Source organism: Neopsephotus bourkii, unplaced genomic scaffold (assembly GCF_033783945.1).
Source record: "Neopsephotus bourkii isolate Nb327-2 ecotype Australia unplaced genomic scaffold, CSIRO-AGI_Nbou_v1 NB_1572, whole genome shotgun sequence".
In the NCBI taxonomy this organism is placed as follows: Eukaryota; Metazoa; Chordata; class Aves; order Psittaciformes; family Psittacidae; genus Neopsephotus; species Neopsephotus bourkii.
The window spans coordinates 2,446,515-2,470,762 of record NW_026902048.1 but is presented as its reverse complement, the minus strand read 5'-3'; the positions used below and the strand labels follow the sequence as shown (position 1 = coordinate 2,470,762).

Here is a 24,248-nt window from a genome sequence, read left to right as displayed (position 1 = left end):
TTTTATAATACTGCATTACAAATATACCCACCAGCTGAGAAGTGTGATATAAAGAGCTTTGCTTTTTCTTAACCAACTGTCTTCATAGATAGTTGCAGGGGGGAATGCTGCTGGCCCCTTCAATGAGAAATCCCTTTTTGCCTCATCTGTTTAGTCATCCTATCTCTTCCTTGTACCATTCTGAGCAATTGGTTTGACCTTAATTTTCAGGATCACATGAGATCTTGTAAGTATTAGTGCTTTACAGAAGGGACTGTAAAAATGGCAGTAGAAAGTTTGTTTATATCAACTTTTGATCAGTTTCCCTGTCTTGTTTTTGTACACATTCAGAAAGTAAGGGTAAAAGGGCATGCTGATTTTTACTTTGTTATTTCAAAGATCTCCCCCTGACTTATTACCAGTTAGATTCAATCAGTTTTCACCTCTAAGTCCAAAGAAAGGCCTTGTTCTTGTAGTTGGAAATCCATTAACAGTACTGTTAGTGGTGTGATGCAGAATGAAGTCAAGCTCGCTGTCTTACAGGTGAGCATGTTCTGAAGTGCTAATTGGAGTTTAGAAAAAGAGCTTAGCAAAAGCTTATTAGAGTTAATAGAAATACTTCCATTGTCATCAGATTAACCAAGTTTGATTTTTGGACTGTGCTGCGAAAGCTGAACTGTTGGGTTAGCGGTTGCCAGATTGTTAATCCCCTTTGGTTCCAGTGTCAGATAATGGAGTTTATAGTATAAAACAAAACAAAGCCAGTTCCTAAGCCACATATAACCTATCGAGCTAAAAACTCTTCCTTCATAGCCCTGTGCTGAACTAGTGATTGTTGCCATACATGGTAAGTTGAAGCATTTATAAATGTCAAAGACAAGCATTTGCTGCATGTAATTTCCATATTTGCAATCTATTTAGGGTCATTGTAGCTACCTGTTAATTGCAAGTTTATACCTCTCCAAGAAGCAGATAAATAACTTCTCTGCAGTGGACACAACTAGGCTGTAGAAGAGTGAATAGATACCTGTGCCTTCATCTGGAAAGATGGCAGTGATTGATGTTTTCAGTTTTCACTTGTCTGTGTATATCTGCATCGCAGGAGAGCCAGTGCCCAGTGGGGTATGGGGAGGTGATTGCAGTATCTTATGGATGACCTATGAATCAGGAGGCTCTGGAAACCCTTGTGATATTTACGTAAAAGAAGGTTTAAGTGATGATATGGGTTGACATCCTAATACAACAAGATCATTCAAAATTCACTCTTGTCTTTGGAACTTTACCTTGTACTTTAATCTTGTTTAACTGTACAGGAGTTTAAATACATCTTTCTTTCTCTTTGTCATCTTCTAGTTCCTTGTTAATATCCATTGCAACAGCATTTGAATATTTTCTGAGGTTCTTATTGCTCAGCATTACTTTTCTCATACCTTGCCTTTATTCTCTGTTTCTTTCCTGACACTCCTTTCCATTCTAGGAATACCTGTTAATGGGATAGCATACATAAGATATGTGAAAATGTAGACACTTAACAGACTTTGTGTACTGTGGAAGAATTCCTAAATACCTGTATTTTTTAACTTGTCCCCAGCTGGGTAGCAGGTAGAGCTGCAGATGGGGACTTCTCAAATGGAGCATGGAGTATAGTACTTTTTTCTTGCCCAATGTATGCTTGTATCTAAGCTCTTTTACAGTGGCTATTTTGGATAGCCCGTTGGCCCAGCTCTTTCATATATGATATCAACGTAATTATAAACTGAATTGTTCTGGTATATGTTCTCACGGTGTTTGACAGGCTGATATTAACTGCATATACGTGTTTCCAGCTCTCATATTATCGTATTTATGTTTGATTTCTAGGATATAGGAGCTCTTTGCAGTCTTTATGTACTATTAAAAAAAGTCAACAAGCCAAAACACAGACAGTGCACTCTAATTAAAAAAGAGGGAGAAGGGGGGGGGGGGGGGATAATTAGTTTTCAGTTTGAACATTAGTGTTACTAATACTCGTGCTACAGGAAAAGATTATATTAGTAAGATGAAAATATTTTCACTGAACCTTAGAGATTATATGTATCTTGAAACAAATAAATACCATAGTTCAGTTGCTCTGGCAATGCAGTGCTGTTTCATGCCACAGTTTAGATCATCCATTGTCCCTGGAGTTAGTGTTATTAACCATGTTGTGATATTTAATTGAATGTTGGTTTCAGGTGATATTTCATTTTACTCCTTGTTCAGGAGCTTTAATTGTGGACTCTTGTTTAATGCTGTCATTTTTGAAGAAAACGTTTACTATTTATAATGCATAAGTGCCCTTTTCCTTTGCAGCCAGTGATGTGAACCATGTATTATGATTTTGCTAGCAACAGTGAGGTGGTTTGGTTTTTATTTTATATATAAGTTGACTTTGTGTATAGAATGTAAATCTTAGCGTTGTTTTCTGCTTAGCACTGACTTTTTACTAGATATCTCTTTCCTGGTCTCTTTCCTAATTTATTCCTGCTTTATATTGATCCAAGGTGACTAGTATGACCTCATGACGCCTCTGTAAAAGCCAGATTCAGCTAGGATGTTACACCATCACTGTCGGAGAAACCCTGAACTACAGGAAGAGTTGCAGATTCAGGCTGCAGTTGCTGCTGGCGATGTTCACACCGTGCGCAAGATGCTGGAGCAAGGATATTCTCCTAATGGTCGAGATGCCAATGGCTGGACTTTGCTTCATTTCTCTGCAGCAAGAGGGAAAGAGAGATGTGTCCGGGTTTTTCTCGAGCATGGAGGTAAGTTGTCTAGAGGCTGTTCTTCTCTGTTAGAGGGCAGGAGGTCCTTGGATTGGGATTTTAGGGAGGTTTGTTTCATAATTCTCAAGCAAACCATTAAAGACTAAATTTCTGTATAAGCTCTAAAAGTCTGCTAAGCTTTATGAAAACAGTACTCTGTGCAGGGACTTCGGTGTCAGCTAGCCCAGTTGAGTATACACCTTTCCAGCATCCATGTGAACTGATTAGCATTTAGTTGGTTGAAGTGATGCGCTTGCTTGGGTGATGATTATTACCAGTGAGAATTTCTTTTTGCTGTATCTTCTTTCAAGGCTACCTAAAGCTGTAGAAATTGATGGTTTTAACCATTTAATGTGGTACTGGAGAGGAAAAGTAAAAATCAGTAGATGTTCTCCAGATTCTGCTGAGTCCTCTTAAAGGACAGCATCCTTTGTTGCAGTGCTGGTCTTATCAAATGAATTCTTATGGGTTTGGTCTCAAGGAAACTGAAATTCCCATTTTGATGCTTTACATATCTGAGGACATATGGGCTCCTTATGTGTGTCACAGTATTTGTCAGATATATGGATCACCCTTAAAAATGAATGGCGTTAATGAGCTATGTTATTTGCACAATCACAATCAGTGGTATATTCTTTAAGAGCAGTAGTAAAATACAGCTACTGGGCCCTCTTGATACACCCTGCTACGTATTCTAACCACATAATATTGCCAAACCTTCATGTCTTTATTGAAGAGGGAAAAAGCTACTAAACAGCACTAATAGCTAACTTAAAATTCTACTTTTTAATATATATATATAATATATTTGGATAATCTCAAGCCTTCTCTTTAATAAGTCAAGATCCTTAGCCTGTAAGGCTTAGGAATATGTTGGTTTTAGCTCTGTAAACTTGATGATCTGAAACAAACCCACCCTCATGTGTTCCTACGTGTTTTCATTGTATAGGTTGTGATATTGAATAGCTGCTGGTGCAGTGTCCTGTTTTCATTTTTGTTGTTACTCTTTCCTATATGAGCTACCAACTGAATCTGATGCCTCTTGAAAACTGCCTCTAATGAAAAGCTCTTGTTCTGGAAGGAGTCTAGCATTTAATCACAAGGACTAGAAAGTTGAGTAACAAATAGTGTGAGGGTTAGTCATCTACAGCAGCTTTCCTGTAGCTGAGCCTTGCTTCAGAAAATTGGCACCGTTTTATGCCTTGCCTTGTTTTACCTCAAAACAGAAGCATAGAAGATACTGAGTATTTGAAACATACTAATGTCACAAATGAGCTGACTCTTAAACGCAGGGTTAATCATGCTTGCCTCATTAGTGAAAGGTTTGTGTCTACCTTTCCTCACACAGTCTTCACGTTTTTCTCAAGAAGTGGATTATTTTGATGTTGGTGCTTAATCCCTGTGGACCAAAATGATATTGGTGTGAAGGGAAAAGTAGTTTTCTGGTGTGAATCTTATGGTAAGCAGAGTATTGAACTACCTGTGTATATTAGTGACAAAGAAGGTAGTGAGAGGCAGTGGATGGAGTTCTGGAGGGAAGAGGGAACTGAAATGTTGGTGGGAAGGAAAGACCAACTGGTGATAGCTGTGGCTGTCTAGAGGGATGATGAAGCTTAACAGAGCTGGAAATATATTCATAATACAGGAATGAGAAAACCACAATGGGCTGTTGCTGAGGGTAGAGTGCTGTGCCTCTGATTTGAGATGCTGTAAGACTGCTGATGTAGTCTTGTGTGGTAGTGGGACAGAGATGAAGTTTGGCTAATAAAAGCTGAGAAGAAATCTGGTCACTGACCTGGAAATAAAAGGTAGCTTCTTGTGGAGTTATGACCTCGCTGCCTTCTGCTTTTGCTTTTTTAATTCTCTTCCATCATTGCTCACCAGCAAAGGAAAGAGCCAGAGGACAGTGTTGTGCATGCAGATTGGATGATTTGAGTGGAGGTGGTGGAACAGAAGGAAGCTTTTTATTATCTGCTGAGCAAGGAGACACATATATATGGGGAAAATGCATTAAAAAGCCAGTCCAGACTAAAGGATGAAGCCAGCAGAAATACCAACTAGATACAGAGGTAATAGGTCAGATAATAAATATTCTTTAGCAAGTGATGGAAGGGAGGAAGTTGATCAGAATCACAGAGAAACTTTGTTTTCATGAAAAATAGTGTATTTGGCTTTCTTTGTGTATTTCACTCATTTTAATAAAGTGAAGATTCTGTGAAGCCTGCTCTTCCCAGCTCTTTCCATCCATAGAAACAATCTGAAGTTATAAAGCTCCCCAGGAAAGCAACACAAGATAAGGAGTGTAGTTTTCAGTAATGTTGGATTTTTGCAAAACAAGCCTGTTTTCTCTTTAGTGTACTTTTTATTTTCAAAATGACATAGAGACACATGATCTCATGCTGGACAAAAACTGTATTTTATTACTAACCAATCACCACTGTTAACATTACAAAGAGCTAAAGTCTTGAAAGTGTGTAGTTAGCTGTCCCTTGGCAGTGTCTTCTCAATACTAATGAAGCAGGACAATTACTCATATTAAGCTGGTTACTTGACTTGTATTAACTCTGTTTACTCATATTAAAGTGAAGAAATGATTCACTAAAGCTCCTAGAAATTGAAGAGTAACAGGAGTAGCCAAACAGACATGTTTGTTTGTTTTTAGTCTTGGCTGCGAGATATCTAAACCTTAGGAAGGTCGTGCAGAATCCAGGAGAAACTAGAGAATGCCAAATGTTCATCCCCCTAAATCAGCTCATAAAGTGTGTGTGTCTGAACAGCAGTGCTTTCCTGGAGGTCTTTGTATCAATGTTGTCCTAGAAAATTCAAACCAGAAGCTGTAAGTAGTCATGTTTCTAAGTCTTGTGATCAGAATTAAGCCCTAGTTGGGAGAAGTAAGCTTGAAATAATAGAAGTACTTTATGAAGCCAGAAGCATTGCTTTCTTGACTTCCCAGATAATGCAGTGATAGTGATCTAAAGAAGGCATCAAGTAAGTAAGGAAACTGTCCCATTGAGCTGTAAGTTTAAACTCCAAAATATTAGGCTCTTGTTTAAGAATGTATATATCCTTTAGGCTATGGTATTAGAAAAGAGTTTCATTAACAGCAGAGTTTAAATGAGTAGCTTAGGTGCTAGACGTTAACATGAAATAATGTAATTGGGATATCAGTGTTGCAAATTTTCAATCTCAGGTGGGCTTGAGCAGTTACTTGGTACCCTTGATAAGCAGTTCAAGGTTTATGCCTGTCCTGGGTTAAGCAGCAGCAGTCATTTTTCTCCTTAGTAGCTGGTGCAGTGACTCTCAGCCTGAGAACAACACTGATAACACTGATGTTTTTAGTTGTTGCTCAGTAATGTTTACTCTGACCAAGCACTTTGTGAGTCTCATGCCCTGCCAGGGAGGAGGGGAAGTGGGAGGAAGCAGAGACAGGACACCTGACCTGAACTAGCCAAAGAGGTATTCCATACCACAGCACGTCATGCCCACTGTATAAACTGGGCAGTTACCCAGAAGGGCTAGATCACTGCTCAGGTCGGGCTGGGTATCGGTTGGTGGGTGGTGAGCGGTTGTATTCTCTTCCCTTGTTTTTTCCCTTATCATTATTATTATTATTGGTGATAGCAGTAGTGATTTGTGTTATACTTTAATTACTGGACTGCTCTTATCGCAACCTGTGGGAATTACATTCTTCTGATTCCCCTCCCCATCCCTCCAGGAGCAGGGTGGGGGGAAGAAGGAGGGAAGTGAGCCAGCAGCTGCGTGCTTCTGAGTACCTTCTGGGCTTAAGGCCTAATACGATGTCATTGTATTATGCCTTATATTTAAGAACATTAAAAATTACCAAATGCAGTTATTTATGTTTCTAGATTCTGCTTTCCCCAAATTAATGGGAAACTTGAAAAGAAATAGGGATGGAGGCAAGATAAAGAAATGTTGGCAAGTGCTCTCTTCATCCCTTTCTAGTTAAATATGCTTGTACCAGGAACTTTTTTATACCCCTGCGGATTCTGAAATATAAGCTGAGAATCATTCCCAGTTTATTTCTACGGTGTGTTCCAGGGGGAGAAAGGTACTTCACACCACGATACCAGTGCCAAAGCCTTTTAGAAAACAAAATCCCTGACAACAACTAAAGTTCTTAAGGCAACATCACCTCTGTAGCATGTATTTTACTAACACGTATGCAACGTTAATTCAGGTCCAAGTTCTAATAACCCTTGTGAAGTTCAAAAGTTCTCCGGGAGATGGCAGCAAAACATTGACTGAACAGCAAGACTTTTTGCTCGATTAAAGTTGTTTCCCTAATCAAGAGGGAGACTGGTATTATTAGCTCCCTAAAAACCTGTCATCTTAACGGGAATTACAGTATATTTATCGTGAGGTTTTACTGTTGGGTTCACTTTGGATGGTTAGTTTTTTGTGTTCCTTGCCCAGAGACTTATTTTCCTATTCCTGTTGAGACACTACTCTTGCATGACTTAGGGTTGGGGGTTTTTTGGTTCACTTTAATGGTAAAAAGCAATGTCTCTTTTCCAGTATGTCCATCTTTCTCCTTAATTCTGCCTCTCCAAATGTATCATACCTTTGCGTGCTTATGCTCCTTACTTTATCAGCTGTCGGGAGATAATGTAGAATAGTCTGAGCAATGCGAAGAAAGAGATCCTGGGAGCAGCAAACGCCACTTTGAAAGATTATCTGTCTTTAGTAACTTGGTGGGTTGTACTGATTCTCTGCTAAATTTTGGACATCATCAGAGTGCAGGTTAGGAACCACCTATTCAGTCACTGACTTCATTTTCCTGCCGACCTGTGGATGCTTCCTCCATTACTTTAACTCAGGTAACTTTACAGGGTGCTGAAACTTCTGCTTTTTATAGAAGATGAGGAAGGCTGTCGCTTCTAAAGTTCCCTTAGCATTTTTGTTGTTATTTCTAGGTTCCTGTTCTATACACTAGAGGCAGTTCTCATGTTTTATTTCTCCACATAGTCAAGCTGCATTAGCTTGTACGTTGGATTTCTGTTTGTCTTCTTCACCTCAGTCTTTACATTAAAAAAAAAACACCCTTAAAGTTGCTGGATTATCTTTGCAGCTGTATTCTGTACTCTTGCCAGTCCTTTTATTTTGATATGATGTCTGTCTTGGTGTGTTATCTGGATATGGTCACAGTAGGTCCATACTGAGAAGCCTATTCCTGTTGTTTTATGTTAGCACCTTTGTGGGTTCAGATGTGTTCAGACTAAACTAGTTTGCAATATGCATTGTATTCTGAACTTAACTTATAGCAGGTCTGAATTTTGAGGTGAAGACTGGTGTCTCCCACCCTCTTCCCCCTCCTGTTTGAGTATGGTGGCAGCTGAGAAGAATACTGCCCTTTTTTACGTGGTACAGGAGAGCAAGAGCTCCTCTTAAGCAGTGTTTGTGAGCACTGGGTGTTTGTAACCTTCATCTGAGTTTGTTTTAAATGTGTGCTCACAATGTGGTACTCTTCTCTCCATCCTCCCAAGACTGCTGCTTTCCTTCTAAACATGGTATGTATAGGTGAGGAAATGAGAGAGAGTTCTGTGTGCCAGGATGCAATGATGGGGCTGTCAAGCTTATGGAAGGTGGGCAGACACCCTTACAATTGTCTGCTCTTACAGACGGTGTGCTTTGTATGCAGGTAACTGTGAAGGACAGACATACCCCAGCAGCTGTTTCAATTGATACACAGGAACGTTGAGAACATGTCAACTTAAGACTAGTATCTTATGCATGCACTATCTCTCTTTTTACCAGCTGGGAAACTTAGGAAAGTGCCTCAAACTTCCATGCAGTAGTTTGTACGTTTTAGCATCCAACAGGCAGCATATGGTGGAAGGAGAAACCTCAGAGCCTGGCCTGTTCTCTAGGTGAGGTGATGAGGCAGGCATCTTTTCTTCGGTAATTAATTTGGTACATGAAATAGGCACTTGCTTTACAAGGTTTGGTGTCCTGAGGAAATGAAGTAAATTGATTTGATTATTTTAATTTAAAAATTCATAAATGAGACTGAGTTTTTGTGCTGGGGGGGTAACAGTCTCTGTGTAATCACTTGTGTTCTGCAGTGATGTTTTTTCCCTGACTCTTTCCATCCGTGATTTGCTTACATTCTTGTAAAATCTGAAATTTTTGTAGAACTATAAATTCAGAACAGATTCATCATCTGTAAAAACAGACTTTATCGAGACAATCTAGAATAACATATATCTTACATGCTTTGGAAATCCTGCAGACCACATTTTACCTAATGCAGTATTACACCCTAAAAACAATACAATGCTGCCAGACCACAAAACATCCGCAGTTTGGGACAGCAGATGTTTCTACACATGCTTCTTTTTAAGACCAAGAAGCAACACAAGGGAAAATAAAACAAAGTTGAATGTTAAGAAAGAAATGTAATATTGTAGAGCTGGAGGAAAACTGGATGGACGGAGATTTGAGTAATTAGCCTAAGAGTGCTAGGAAGATGCAGAGAAGTATCTGTCAAATGGAAACATATGTATATAAAAGAAAAAGGATTTTTTTTTTGGTGCAACTTTCTTAAATATAATTTAAATTTTCCTTAAAAATAGCATGTTCCTGAAAGCAAGCATTAGTTTGAAGTACAAAATAATCCTGTCATGCTATGCCTGAAAAGACTTAACACTCAACCCTTTGATTATTTCTTTTCTTGCAGCACTGGATTACTGTAATGCCTTCTAATTATTTTTTAATTTTATTTTAACTTCAGCTGATCCCACAGTTAAGGACTTAATTGGAGGCTTCACTGCTCTGCATTATGCAGCCATGCATGGCCGAGCGAGGATTGCACGCTTGATGTTGGAATCTGAATATAGAAGTGACATTATTAATGCAAAGAGCAACGATGGTTGGACTCCCCTCCATGTAGCAGCCCACTATGGCAGAGACTCATTTGTGAGGCTCCTGTTGGAGTTCAAGGCCGAGGTTGATCCGCTCAGTGATAAAGGTACTACACCACTTCAGCTGGCCATTATCCGAGAGAGGTCAAGCTGTGTGAAAATCCTTCTGGATCACAATGCCAACATCGACATTCAAAATGGTTTCCTGTTACGATACGCTGTGATCAAAAGCAATCACTCTTACTGCCGAATGTTCCTTCAGAGAGGGGCGGATACAAACTTGGGTCGCTTGGAAGATGGACAGACACCCTTACACTTGTCTGCTCTTAGAGATGATGTGCTTTGTGCACAAATGTTGTATAATTACGGAGCAGACACTAACACAAGGAACTATGAAGGACAGACCCCACTGGCTGTTTCAATAAGTATTTCTGGAAGTAGCCGACCCTGTCTGGATTTCTTACAAGAAGTGACAAGTATGTATGTAAGAGAAGTTAATCACAGGACACAAGGTCCTCTAAAAGCCTTTGAATTTAGCCCCAGAAAAAAATGCTTCCTCTCTGCCCCTTGATGCTATTTAAATGCAGTAGGAAATTTCTGGGAAGGTGAAGGGATTGTGATACTGGGAATCTCTTGCTCGGCAAAGATGCTAATGTTAAGTATATTTCATTTAAATTAGTTTTGTTTAAATAGCTACAGGAAGCATTCCTTTAAAAAAGTGAACTGTGAAATCTCATTGTGTGAATGGTCTTAGCACTTAAGAAAGATGTTTGGGCTCTGGGGCTCTGTTTTGTTGTTTGTTTAGGGGTCTTTAGTGTCTTTTGCTTTTTTTCTTGTTTTAATTGCTGTGCAAGCACTCTGCAGTTGCTGGCTTTTTTTCATCTGGCACTACAACTAGGGCAGAAAAGAGCTTTTGCTGCTTTGTGTTCTCCCATATTCTTCTCTCCTTCCCTCTCCTAAACCAGACAAGGACATGGCTTAGTTCACTGGTGCAACTGGAAGGGGTTTCCTGTGCTGCGTAGCTTTGATTTGATTTTTGTGGATGCCTTTGAAATATGAAAGAGATTTTAACTCATCGCGACTTCCGGTATTTAAAGAGAGTATTAGGCTCCTAATATTCTGGTCACTTTTGATTATTGGGTTTTGGTGTACTATATACTGGAAGCTTTCTCTCATTCAGCATAGAATGCTATAATAGTGTTTCATAATTACAGAACTGAGTAAAGCATTTGGGAATTACCGATTAGGAGTTTGCTAATACAAACATGTTAAGGTGGCCAGATAAATTATCCGATTAGGCTGATCTTTGCCCTACAGAGGTATTTCATATATCCTTTTTTTGCCCTACAGTTCCTTTTATTTGGATGCTTTTTTATGAGAATTAAGCAATTTACATACTCTGTAAAGAAACTGAAATCTAGTGTGGGCTGGGGGTGAATCAGCTGAGATCTGCTGGCAGTAGCTGACACAAGCATTTGGAATTTCATTTTTGTCTTCATGATTTGTGTTGCTATTTTTGCTGTTGTCTGAAATCTAAAGGGAGTTTTTGGAAAGGTCGAAGCTGATATTAAGAAATACAAGTAACTAAGAGATGTTATTTTTATTTCTCTCCCCTTTCTCATTCAAATACATCTCTTTCTGGTTTCCTTTTTGGGAGCCTCTCTATATGGTAGCACTATTAGTAGACAATATAATATCTAGACTTGCAATATTTCAGTCTCAGGACACATCAGTGAGTGTGAAGGCTTAGGATGCTTCCGTGTTGCCTCAATGTCTAAAGACTCATTGAGAAAGTTGGAAACTGGTACTGTAACTTGCTTTGCAGATTCCATGTCTTTTAAGGGTTTAATGTGAAGTGAAAAGTAAATCCTGCTACAGCCAAAATAGCTTAAATTTGCAGGCAATGTAACAGTGTTGGAACTCTCCCAGCTTTGCGCTGATGGAAGAAGAACTGGGCTAGCAGGGAGGGCTAGTGCTGACAAAAACACTTCAGCTTTGTGCATCTGAGCAAAGTTATTACATGTTTACAAACAGCTATAAACAGACTCTGCTGCCCTTATTATAGATATCCAAACACTGTCTTCCATGGTATTTATGAATAATCGCTTTAATGAAATGGTGTAGGAGAGATTCAATGGATAAAGTGCAAGCTGGGATTTTGGAGTTCCCAATTAGATCAGACTGTGTACAGGAATTGTTGGGATCTCGCGCTGTGGCGCTTCGGGGAAGAATCTTGTTTCCGAGCCTATTGCAATGTGTATTTACTAGAAGGAAAACTTACAGGCTTCTTAGAGAATTCCTTTAGTGGAAGTATTCCTGAAATTACCTCTTGTGGTTGGTGACAGTGCCTTCCTTGGTTGTAGGACTTAACGGGAATTTCTGCTTTGTTTATTTGAACATCATACTAAGTGCTTAACGTAGAAATCTGTAGCTGTAAGTTTTCTGTGTGCACCAGGAGTTTTGAAAAGTATATTTGATAGTAAAATGGGAATTAGTTTTTACTTTGCAGTAGGTTTGAATTGTTAAGCTTAAAGATCAATATATGAATTACCATGGAATTATCAAACCGATCTGTGTCTTCAAGTGAAAGCGGTCACATGCTTCATATAAATGGGATGCTATTTAGCAATCTGCATGTAAGATGTAAGTAGCAATTTGGTTTTTATACTTGGAAAACATATTTGCATAGTTTCAGTTCCTTAGAAACCTATGTGAGTTTCTTTTGGTTTCGGTAGGTATTGAAATCAGTAATAATCACGGCCTTTAGCCCAGGTCCCTGGTTATGAATAGCAGCCAGGAAACCAACCTCTCAGAAATACTCAATATTGGCCCTGAAAGCCTGCAAGAAGATTCTGGATTTGGGGATTTGACCCAAAGGGTTTGATGTTCTTCCTGGTTACAGGTAGAGATTCCTTTGCTCCTAGAATAATCCCACGAGGAAGCAATTTACTCTGTAGTCATGTCTCAGTATTTAAGCATGAAGCTGCAAGTTAGGAGCAGCAAAGCTTTTCATCATGAGTCTGCTGCTAACTTGGAGTTTAGACAGTCACTTATGTATTATTTTCCCCCCTCTCTTTTACAGTGCAAAAATCAGTAAAGTCTACCTGCGAAAAAAACAATATTGAAGATGAGAATTGCTCAGTTATTAATCACCTTCCTTTCCCTTATCTGTATTATGCTTTCCTGTTTCAAAAAATGTCTGTTGGCAACCACCATCATGCCTGAGGTTATCTGATAGAGTTGTTTTGGAGCGCTTCAGTTTATGAGATCTGAACCTGCCTCTCAGGACTGTCAGTGGTTTAAGCTTTGAAAACACTAAAAATTAAGAGATGCATGTATATAGGAAGATAGAGATACATATAGACGTTTTCTGGTTTTTGATAGTGTATATGTCTACAATGACAGTCCTGGATGGAAGGATTTATGCTGAAGTGGAATGGGATCTGAGAATATTAAAATTTAGGGTGCTAGAGGTAGGAAAAAATGCTTATATTGGAAAAGTACTTTAAATAAACATTCAGGTACTAGAAATTCAATTATGGTCTCCAAAAGGGGCATAAAAAAAGTTTGAACACTTCCCCCTCCCCATAGCTCTTATTTAATTTAATCACTGTTCAGATAAGATAGCAGACCAGAGAGCCTGTGACTGGCCATGCAAATTGCTTGTCTGTGTCGAGGCTAATAGCGAAGTAAATGGATACGGCGGCAGCAGTGTAATGTGGCGTGTGTGTTAACAGGTATCAGAGAGTAATTTCAGATCTGGAACAGGATCTAAAGGTCATCAAATGAAATTACAAATACTTCATTTATGTTCCTTTTCTTCATAAATTCTGAAAAGGCAAATCTTTGGCTTTGACTAGAGAGTGTAACCTTGTATTTAGATTTATATAGCGCTGTAAATGTGCAGAGAAACTTAGACAAAGCTCCTGCTAGGGAAATCCTTACATATTTTTGTTGCTATCCCTTTGCTAAATAAAGGTAACTTTTCACTAGGATTTTTTTTCAGTGGAAGAACATTTTAAGAAAGTGTCTCTATATAGTTTAAACTTTTATGAATACAGAATGTCATAGTGAGCTAAGTAGATTTCTATGTATCATATTATGTGGATAATCACAAAGGAAACAGTACCTTCATGCTTGTTATAACACAGAACAACTTTGCTGGAATTGCAAGCTTGGGCTCTTTGCTTCCTTGTTGCTCCTAAGAGCCTTGCACTAATGAATGCAGTCTGCTTTGTCGTCCAGAGTTACGCAGAGAACGAGGGTAAGAGGCTTGTTTTACAGTGTTCATTTTAGCTGGATCAGTGATAAATACTATCTGGATCATGATTGCTTTCTGCAGATTGCAGGTACCTATTTACTGAAGGGCAGTATAATTTTTGATACCTTTATAAAGACATAGCCCAGTCTTTCTAAAAAGAGGGAATAATTGTTTAACTCAACTGAGAATCACCTAGTGTGATACTGAAGAATGTAGCTACTAACTCGGCTGTTTATATTAAGCAGCTGAATTCCTCTATAGCTTTATACAGTTGTACTCTTGGGAAGAGTTTTTTGAAGAGGCCCAAGTGAAAAAAAGAAACAAATACGTATTTTTATGTGTGGCATGTAAGGTGTAACCACCCTCCAGTCCTAATTGCATGCACACGCTGTACACTTAAAAGAATAGCCTAGCAGTGCATCTTAAGCCTGGCTTTCAGAGCACTTTACTTACTGTCTCCTAAAGATAGGTGAATGTTCTGGTATTTAAATCCTTAGGTGAGTTTCCACAGCAATCTCAGTAAGTTTGAATTTATAGAAACATGACAAAATATGTTAAGAGAATAATCTTACCCCAGTGTATTCAAATCTTAATTTCATTGCTAAATGTTAAAGCACCTGTTAAATTTAACATTGAGCTTTACTGCCATCCTGTCTTTCCATATATAAATTTTCAGTCCAAAATACACCCCTCCTTGGTACATATTTTCTGTGCCAGATATTTTGAAATCTAATAGACATCTAAAACTTGCTGTGGAGAATTATTTCTCAAAGAGCAATGCAAACATACTTCAAGCTCAAGTGTTCTAACAGAGGCGTAGTGAACACAAAATTAAACTAGAACTTTTAAAACAACTTATATATGATATCCAGTAAAAAAGAATTGAAAGCTCTTTGTCCTCTTGAGCTGGATACCTGTTCAAGGAGTTTGTTCACTTTCTCAGTGAACACTCTGTAATTCTCTTTGTCTCTAAATTCAGCCCTGCATATCTTATATTTCAGATCTGTATATTCTTGACACTAGCTTTCTCTGAGACTTTGAATGCTGGAAAACCAGATATCCTCTCTGGTTATCCTCCTGCTGGTTTTTTTACAGAGTACAAGACAATGCATTTGCTAAACTGTTAGACCTACTCCTATTCCAACAAATTCCTGTTGAGCTCAGCACAGTGATGTACTAGGTGATCGCATCCTTTCCATATGATCCTGTTTGCGCATCCTCTTCAGTGTGTTTCTCGGCTGGTGGACATGAGTTTCCAATTGATAAGGTCAATTATATTTTTGAAATATACACCCCCAAAAAAAGCCAACAAAACCATAACTAAATTTATGCTGGCACTAGCAGAGTTCCTTCGCAGTTGTGAAATAAAGGATGGGTTTGATAGTTAGCTGTGGATGTAAGTATTTATTCTGATACTCAAGAGGAACTGAGCTGCCACCAGCCATACATCAGCCTGGCTTAAACTTTGTTTTTAATGTTTCACAAAACCTTTAATTTTAAGTTTCCTTTGTAGCAAAAGAGAAAATACCAAATGGTTTCTTGCTGCTGCTTTCAGCCTTTAAAAATTCCCAGGGGAAGCAGAAGCTCAGTTTGAGAAACACCACTCTAAGTTGTGTAGGGTTTTTTTGAAGAGCAGTGCATTAATATTTTAGAGAAAACTATGGGCAGCTTCTGAAATACATCCCTAGTGTTTTGTTTCATCTTTTGACTTCTTTAGAAACTGCCTGTCTGCTTCAAATGGCACTGATTGTTTGCTTTTAAAGTACTTTTTGGTTTGTTTAGTAGGTGGAACAGTACATCAGAGAGGATCTTTTTGCAGCCTACAAGTAGATTAATTTCAGTTATTCCTAGGTTTTATCTTGGGTAACAGAATAGATCAGTTCATGGGTTTTGCTTTGTGCGGGTGCTCTGTATCTTCAGTGGAGAGCACTGGTAGGGATTCTCTCTTTACACCTTTACAATGCTTTTGCTTAAAACTGGGCGAGAGTTTCTAAAAATCAGTGTTGTCAGAGGTATGAAGTCTAACATTTTGTCTGTATGATCTTTAGAGACCTATTAAGTGAGTTAGTGTTTTATTTCTTGGGGGGCATGGTCTGCATAGGAAAAACAGGCAGTCACAGTCTAAGTGCCTATGCTGCGGGGCAGTTGTAATGATGACATACGCTTCTTTGTATAGGTAGTAAATCTTAGATGTAAGTTTTGTCTGCCTCTGGGATAGAAGAGCAAACTGCCAGATAGAATAACAGAAACACTTGAAACTCTAAAAAGGAAAGGAATGGAGTATTGAGTGGGAAATCAGGGTTAATTGTAATAATTTCTTGCTGTTAAAACATGCATTTTAAAAGGCATGTTAAATGTTGTGAAAACATTGCTTTATCAGACAAGGCCAATATATTAATCATAATTTACTTAAATAATGAACTGAGGCTTTAAAAATAATTATTAGTTATTTAAGGAGAAAAAAAAAAAAGCAGCTCAGGAACTTTGTTAGCAGTTGGAGAGCTGAGCTAGGAAAATGCCTCAGTTTTATATGTACTGAAGTCTGCTGCCTCGAGAGAGAAAAAATCAGAAGGCAATTCTTCTTTCTTTTGTATCCTGATGTTTTACATTTCTTCTCTTTGAAAGAAACTTTTCTGTCATGTTCAGGAAAACACACACAAGAGGTGCATTGGTGGGAATTTCTACTTTACAGCACATAGCACGAGCTGTGGAAGACAAAAGATGAACTGTACGGCTCTCTTTTTTCCCCTATAATTAATACCTTTAATTTATCTGATTATCACTCTAAAGCTTGCAAAATACAACAGCAGCAGGTATTTGCTGCCCTAATGGTAACTGGGGCTATGTAACAGCCCAACAATAACCTGGCTACTTCAGAGGTGTCCCTTTTGAGACAGGATCAAGGATGTGTTGGGGCTTTTTTTAAGGTGATGAGTAGTTTTATGTGACTGTTTTGCATGATGGTGGTAATGGTGTCAATCTTACCTTTATATTTATTGGGGGGGTTCTCTTTCTTTTATCTTTAATTCTCTTCCTTTCTAGCTTATTTGCTTAAATAACTTTCTGAACTTGTGATGCAGGGTATAAGCAAAGCTGCTAATTCCTAATCGTTTTTAAGCAGAACTTTATTCATCATTTAACTTGTCTTACTTTGCCAAATTACTAATAACATTTTTCATTTGCCAAACCAAGGTTCACTGACATTGCTCCGTAATCCTTTATTTTTTTTTCCCTTTTTCATTCAGATGCAACCAAGAATGAGTAAGTGTTCCAGACACCGTTTCTAATAAATCACAAATGCATTAATAACCCTGGAATTTGCAAGGCGTGACCTAAGACACTAACAGCCACTAGATGTAGCAACTGGTGCTGAACACTGGAAATGTCCATTGTTAACACATTCCCAGGAAATATTTTTAGGCTTATGGGGGGAAAATGTCATACATTTGGCGATCGGGTCTTTTTGAATTAGCTGATGACCAATTTCTTCTGGGTGTTTTAAGTTGTCTGTTCCATTTTTATCTCAAAAAACCCCGTAGGATGTTAATTAAAATGCATTAATTTCTGAAACCAGAAATCAGTGTCTCATTGCTGTATTATTGTACTCTACTACAGAAAATACACAGAGCTCTGAAGTCCTCTATATCCTCTAAGGCTGCTTTTTGCAATTAACTTTAGAAATGGTGCATCCTTTCTGAGCCTTGTTTGCATTTGCATTTCAAGCATTAGAGCTATTTCTTTATCACCATGAAGATTCTTCTGTTTGGTTTCTTTCCAAAAGTAACTTTTCTTTCCCCGAAGCTTGAGCATTCAGCTGCTGTCCAAGTTGTATACATTCGTTCCTTCAGGTGGGATAAAATAAATTGCTACGAAGAAACCACCAGTGGGCAAAGTAACACATGATGTGTATTCTAAGTCACGGCTGAAGGATATAATTAAAACTCAGTTTACATTTAGATATTGTGGTGATAAGTATAATAAAAGTATTTTAAACTTATATCAAAGAAACTCAAATTTTCATGTTCTTAATTTCAAATCTAATTTCTTTAAAAACAGGCTGGGACTATTTTCATGCATTACTTCTGCTAGCTTACCTCAGATAATTTTGGTGCTGAAGGTAAATCCCAATGTGTACCTGTCTGTCAGCCCATTTCTATAGAAAAACCCATGTGCAGGGGGGGGGGGGAGAGGAGGAACTCACTAAAAGGGTAACTGAAACCATGTACAGAATGCCCAAAGTAGAAAACAGGAAATAGTTTCGTAATGTCTTTGTGCTTACCATGGAAGCCTAATAAACTCATAATGTCAATGTCTATTTAGCTGATAGAAGGTTTATTGCTGAGCTAGGAGGGGGATGGAAGAAGGGACTGGCTCTGAAGCCAGCGCTGGGGCTGGCTCCAGAGAGAAAAACCCTCCGGTCTCCTCCTCACAGGCTGGTGCCCCTTGAGCTGACAGCATCCTACTGACCACTGTAAAGCCACCTTTGAGCCCTGTACGGAAGGCATTTCCTCTTTCAAAAACATCCTGCTTAATGGGTGGCAGCTCAGGAAAGCTAATTGGAAATGTCCATCTAAGTTATTTCAAGTTGCTTTTGTTGTTTTGTGTTGATTTTGAAAGAAATGATTGACTCAAGCAGGCAGCTCAGTAAAATCACCATGTCTTTCTCTGCAACAGCAAGCACTGTCTCTTACCATTATCAATTATACAGATTATAGCAACAGATTATCTTGGGACCAGCATAAGCACCTATGTTGTTCATGGAGTGTTTTGACTCAGACAGCCATCAGGTGCCATAACTGTGTAAACCTCTGGTTTTGTTTCTTTAGCCATGACACAGTTAAGGAAATGATCAAAATATTGATTAGCACAGCTTCAATGTGCTCTTGGGATCATTTCCAAAAGGATATAGCAGAATGAGGAAGAAGCACCCAGGCAGGCAGCTGGTTAGGTCAGAGCTTTGGAGTGGTTTCCATGGTGGGAGGTTATTAAATAAAGTCTTCAGCTTTGGAAAGAGGTACCAAGCGTGAGTGGAGGATGGAGATTAATATAAAGGTATGTAAAATCATGACTGGCATGAGAACAATTACGTGGGGGTTTTTTGTCACTCCAAGAATGGTCAGCAGGCACGAGGCCATCAGGAAGCAGATCTAAAATAAATAACAGCACTTTGTAGTTTTCCAGCCAACGCCTAATTATATTGTGAAATTTGTTGCCACAGGATGTTTTGGGTACTGAAAGTATGAATGGGTTCAAAAAGCATAAGACAGATTTGCAGAGGATAGGCCATTCACAGCTATTAAAGACATGGATCTGTGTGCAGTCTCTGGTTTAGGAAAGCCCAAAGGCCCCAGTGCTGAAAGCTAGAAGGGTATATTGGGACAGGCTTTCTCAATGTCTTGTTGCTTTGCTCTTTTTTCTTTCTTCATTGGGATTCATGGCTGGCTATGTTCAGATGCAGATTATCCTTTCTTACATTATTGTGCATGGGGGGGAACAGTTTTTCAAGGTGCTTGAGTTTGAGGAGTTTCCTGTTAAGAAGAAGTTTGAAAAAGAACTGATTATTTTGGCAAATCCTCATCAGAAATTCTGCAGTTTGTGTGCTGTCAGTAAAGTTTTTCCTCTCTGGACAGTGGTTAACTCGGATTTTCATCTCTTTCTGTTTGATGGAGTTGTGGCTGCATCCAAAGCCTAAAGGCTTTGTCTTCCCATTAGAAGGGCTAAAACCAATCTTTAACTCTGCCACGCGATCCTGGAATAACTTTGTAAAGCCTCAGTCTCTAAGGAAGCTGCCTAGTGCTGTTATAGTTGAATGTAGGAGTCTTTGTCTTAATGTTTGAAAAGGATTGAGACTGAGGGCTTTTTCCCCACCCCCAGGTTACAGTGATAGGAAAAAGGCCCCAGAAAGTTAAATGAAGGCGTTAACGGTGTTTCTTACAGTGCTTAAGTGTGTTTTGCCACCTCACGGGAATCTTCATGTGGGTAATGTCACTTTGCATTGGCATCAGTAGAATTATGTACAGGCAAAAATAGTTTTAGGATTCATCCCTTGATTTCACTGAATTATTCTTGTTCATCAGAAAGGTGTTAACTTCCACCCTTTTTCTCTTGTAACTTTTCCCTTCCATTTGCCTCTTAGAATGCAGCAAACATCTGTGATTTTACTGAGTAAAAATGATCTCTTAAGGTATGTTTAAAATGTGATCATTTTACTTTTATGTGTTCCTTTTGTCTTTTCAGGACAGCCCAGGAACTTGCAAGATCTATGCCGAATTAAAATCCGTCAGTGTATAGGCCTTCAAAACCTAAAACTACTTGATGAACTACCCATTGCCAAGGTCATGAAAGACTACTTAAAACACAAATTTGATGATATCTGATATCCATGAAGAGAAGAACTCTGAGCAAGATTAGTTATATTCCAGATACTGAAGAGGCTTGTTGCCTTGCACAAAGTATATCCTATGCAAATTCTGATTTTTCTGTGAAGTCAGAAGGCAGGTATACAATTCCTTGGGGTTTTTATACCACACGCTAGAAGGTCTTAATTTTTGGTTTCTTGGTCCAAGTTTACAAGGTCCAAGCTTTCTATACAATATTACATTTTAAAGATTGCTGTTGGGTTTCTTTTTTGTTTGTTTGTTTTCACATTAAGCGTGCAGACTTGCAGTGGAGATGGAAGGAAGCCTCTCAAGGGAAGTGGTTGGTTTGAATTGGCATGCTGAGCAACTATTCAAGCAAACAAAGTCTGGAAATCAAGGCACCGGTCCTGCAGAAAGATACCAATAGAAAGACCTTCAGAGCCCTGCTGTGTGTTTTGGAGTCTCGTGTCTGCCAGGGTGTGTGGTTTTGCAGGGCAGAGGGAAGTGTTGATAATCAACGTGTCCTAGGGTACTGTACGAGTATGATTTGGAAATTAAAGGAAAAAATGCGGTTACCCTATTTAATTTGAGGGTCTATACATTGGCTCTTCTTATCTTATTCTTTTTCTAATTACTGTAGTTGGTTGGGATGCCCATAAAATTCAGGCCCTCTTCTTTCCTGACATTCCCTATTAAATGGGCGGCTGTTTGTAAGTCTGTTTCTAACAGTGACAGTACACTACAAAGAGGCATAGCCTCTGTGGTTTTTTACATTAACTTAAAAGTATACAAATTTAGATTATTTTTTTTTGACGCCAATGTATTCTGTTTCTCATACAGTGCCTCCTGTGCAATAATCTTTCTGACGTATTTTCCCTTTATGTGTGATTTCCTCCTCCCCACTATTCCTCATTTAGTCTCAGTGCATTATTTGTGAGAACAGGAAGTGCTGCCTCGCTGTAGTGTCGATGTGACATTACAGAAGTGATGCTGCAGTTGCTGTTCATTATTACTCCCGAAATGTCATGAATGTATAACCTGCTTTATTTCACTTTCAGTTGGAATTTTAGCTACGGGTTCTCAGCCGAATTGGGTCCACTCAGAAAAACAAAAGGAAAGAAATTGGCCCAAACCCTTTTGTATCAAAAGCAGTGATAGATTTTTCTCGCTTGCTCTGAAATTCAGTTTGCTTCAGGTTAGAGAGAGGGAAGTGCACATAAGTTATGACAATGCATTTTAAATGTGTACAAACAAGAAAAACCCCATTCATATTGCAAGTTCAAACTTTGCAATTAGTCTTAAAGCAGCAAATGAAAGGAACACTGAAATTCAGCTACTGAATGTGGTTTACAAGCTAGGTATAAAACCAATAATCTATCAAACAGTTTTTCTGATTATAAAAAGAAAAGTTCTTGCTGTCAAAAAAAGATGGGGCCAAAATGTGCAGTTGCTTCACTCTCTTTATTTTCAAGGAATTATAGAGTCATCGTAAGGTTCTTGCTAGTGTCCTCTACTTGCTTTTTGCTCCAAAAGAGCCTCTCTAATATCAGGAGTACTTTTGTATCAGTGATACCAATGGAAATGGGGAGATGAAAGGAACGGTGGTGGCTTTTCAGTTTAACACTGTCACTTTCAAAATATTTAATATTAAAAATACGAAAAGCAGGTGAAGCAGGTATACTCATATTATTTAACTGTGCTAATTCCTTTTAATATCTTATAACCCTGGACTGCAGTTCCTTGAGCACAAACTGTACCACTGCTAATGGATGCACCGGAACTATGGCAAGCAGGGAGGATTATCTCTCCCTATTGTGCCTGACATCGCATCAGGTTTCCAAACAATAAGTGATTTCTGAGTTTCACGGCTCAGAGGATTGGTAATGGGGTGTTGAACCTTTTTGTCACCAGCTTATATCGGTTCAAGTCCAGCCTGCTTGAGCAGTGACCAAAAGTCCATGTCTCAGCAGCATGATTGAAGAAGGATGTCCAACCTTAACACCACGCAGTGTGTGTGGTGGTCACCTCCAGGCAGTAGAGCTTCATAGTGCTTCCTCCACGTTGTATGTAATGGTGGTGGCACAGTAGCAGGGGCAACCCAAGAGGATGGGTGTGCATGAGAGTGGGTGCGTGATGGTGTCTTACCAGCTCCCATTGAAGGAAGAAGGATCAGATCATGGTCTTTAAGCTCTCCAGTACTGAGACAGCACAGAAATCAAGAATTGAGTGGCAGGTTTTAAGCATGGATTTTCAGTTTTGTGAGATCAGGACCTTAAAATTGCTTTGTTCTTAAAAAAAGAAAGTATCATTGTTCGCTACATTTGTAAGTTGGTTTAAACCAATGTCCTTCCCCACTGAATTTTTACAGTAATATTTTCTAAGGTAATCTAGAGTATATTTTAGTTGCAATCTATATTAAGGCAAATTATTTGTTTTGTCTGTTGCTGTGACTGAAGAAAATTATGGAAGACTTTGTTGGTAACAAGAATGCTATTTAATGAAGAAATGTGTAATTCCATTATTTATTGTTTGAGGTTTGTTTTTTGGTTATTTCTTTTAAGTAACTGACATCTAAAGGGAACACCCATATTTCAGGCCAGTAAAAGCCTTTCTTTTAAATTAATGTTCATCCTCTCCTCCGTCCCCAAGGTGGAGGGGAGCCCTCGCCCTTACTTACAATGCTAAGCCATCTCTTGTAGCTGGTTTCTCTGACCTTGATTCCACAAAGCACAGCAGCACATGTGTATGCCTGAACCTTCTGATGGTCCCATTCACTATCTGAGGTTCTACACGTGCTGGAGTGCGAGTGAAGTGTGATTATTCATTGAAAATCCTCTCCAAAGTTCAATAATGGGGAATTTGGTCTTTTATTCTTTTAAATATTGTGCACAAATACTTCGAAGAACACGCTGAACGTTGCTTTTCATTCGAACTAGAATGTGGAAGAAGTGCATAATACAGACTCCTTATGTAGCCTGGTTCCATTACCTTAAAATTCACAGTTTGGACACTTTTATTAAACCTTAAGAAATTGGCAAAGACACCAAAGAATCAATCTGAGTAAAAGACTCTGATCATTAACAAACTGCAAACCTCATCCTTTGAAACAAAGCAGAAAGTTTTTGTAAATATTGATGTTTATAAATGTACAGCAGAGTTAAGAGTGTTTTTTAGATTATTTAATTACCATATTTCTAAACTATTTACATTATAGACAATACTTGTTAGTTTGAACAACTCTTGAGTGGTTTTCTTTTTGTTCTTTTCTTTGGGGTTTGTTTGGTTTTCAAATTCGTTATCACTCATGCTTGGAATAACTCCGGCTTCTTTGGGATAGCGTGGAAAAGTCAGTTTTCTGGCTCTTAGTTGGCAATCATAGGAGAACACATCTGGACAAACTCATTGGATAAATACCCCGAGGCAAAAGAGAATATGTAGTGTTTAACCAGGGTGGACCTGGGCTAGGTGGAAACATTGGATCCTAACTTTCTCAGTTAAATCTGTCAAGATGCCGCAGTGACGTTGTGACAAGAGCAGCTTGTGACCTGGCCACAAGTCTTAGCTTCCATGCAACACTGTGTTACCAGTGTCACACTGCATTTTGTTCTTCTTTTGCAATGGAAGTTTTTGCTTTGGGTCAGTTTGAATTTAAAGAAGAAAAAAGCAAAGTTAAACCTGGTTAAAACTTCTTTTTTATTTTATTTTCTGTTTGTTTCTAATGTAAGGTTTTAATAACATAATACCACTTTACACATTTTTCTCTCAGTGTTTGTCCCATCTACTCCCTTTTCCAGTGCACAATTCTGAGAATGCATTTGGTACTCAAATTTGCCCCTGCAAATAGGAGTTGAGATGCTCATGTGATTTTTACCAGTAAATATAAGCATAAAGGTAACTCTAGAGCTGGATTTCTTAAGGGGGAGCAAACTGGTCTTTTGCTATGAGTAGTTGGGGTTTCCCCACTGAGATTTCAGTGCAGCCATTT

General features: G+C 38.7%; 1 protein-coding gene across 5 annotated transcripts in view; it reads left to right on the top strand.

The window, feature by feature from the left end:
• Positions 1-24,013, top strand: part of ASB7 (ankyrin repeat and SOCS box containing 7) — a 31,067-nt gene extending 7,054 nt beyond the window's left edge. For 3 of the 5 annotated variants that reach the window (XM_061371232.1, XM_061371231.1, XM_061371233.1), the window contains exons 4-6: positions 2,502-2,762; positions 9,514-10,119; positions 20,142-24,013. In XM_061371232.1, coding sequence (XP_061227216.1) covers positions 2,552-2,762; positions 9,514-10,119; positions 20,142-20,281 — 957 coding nt within the window. In that variant the 5' untranslated portion in view covers positions 2,502-2,551 and the 3' untranslated portion in view covers positions 20,282-24,013. Of the gene's footprint in view, positions 1-2,501; positions 2,763-9,513; positions 10,120-17,149; positions 18,575-20,141 lie in introns of those variants that run through there. The other 2 variants (XR_009728126.1, XM_061371235.1) reach the window with 2 other exon arrangements.
• Positions 24,014-24,248: the final 235 nt, after the last annotated feature.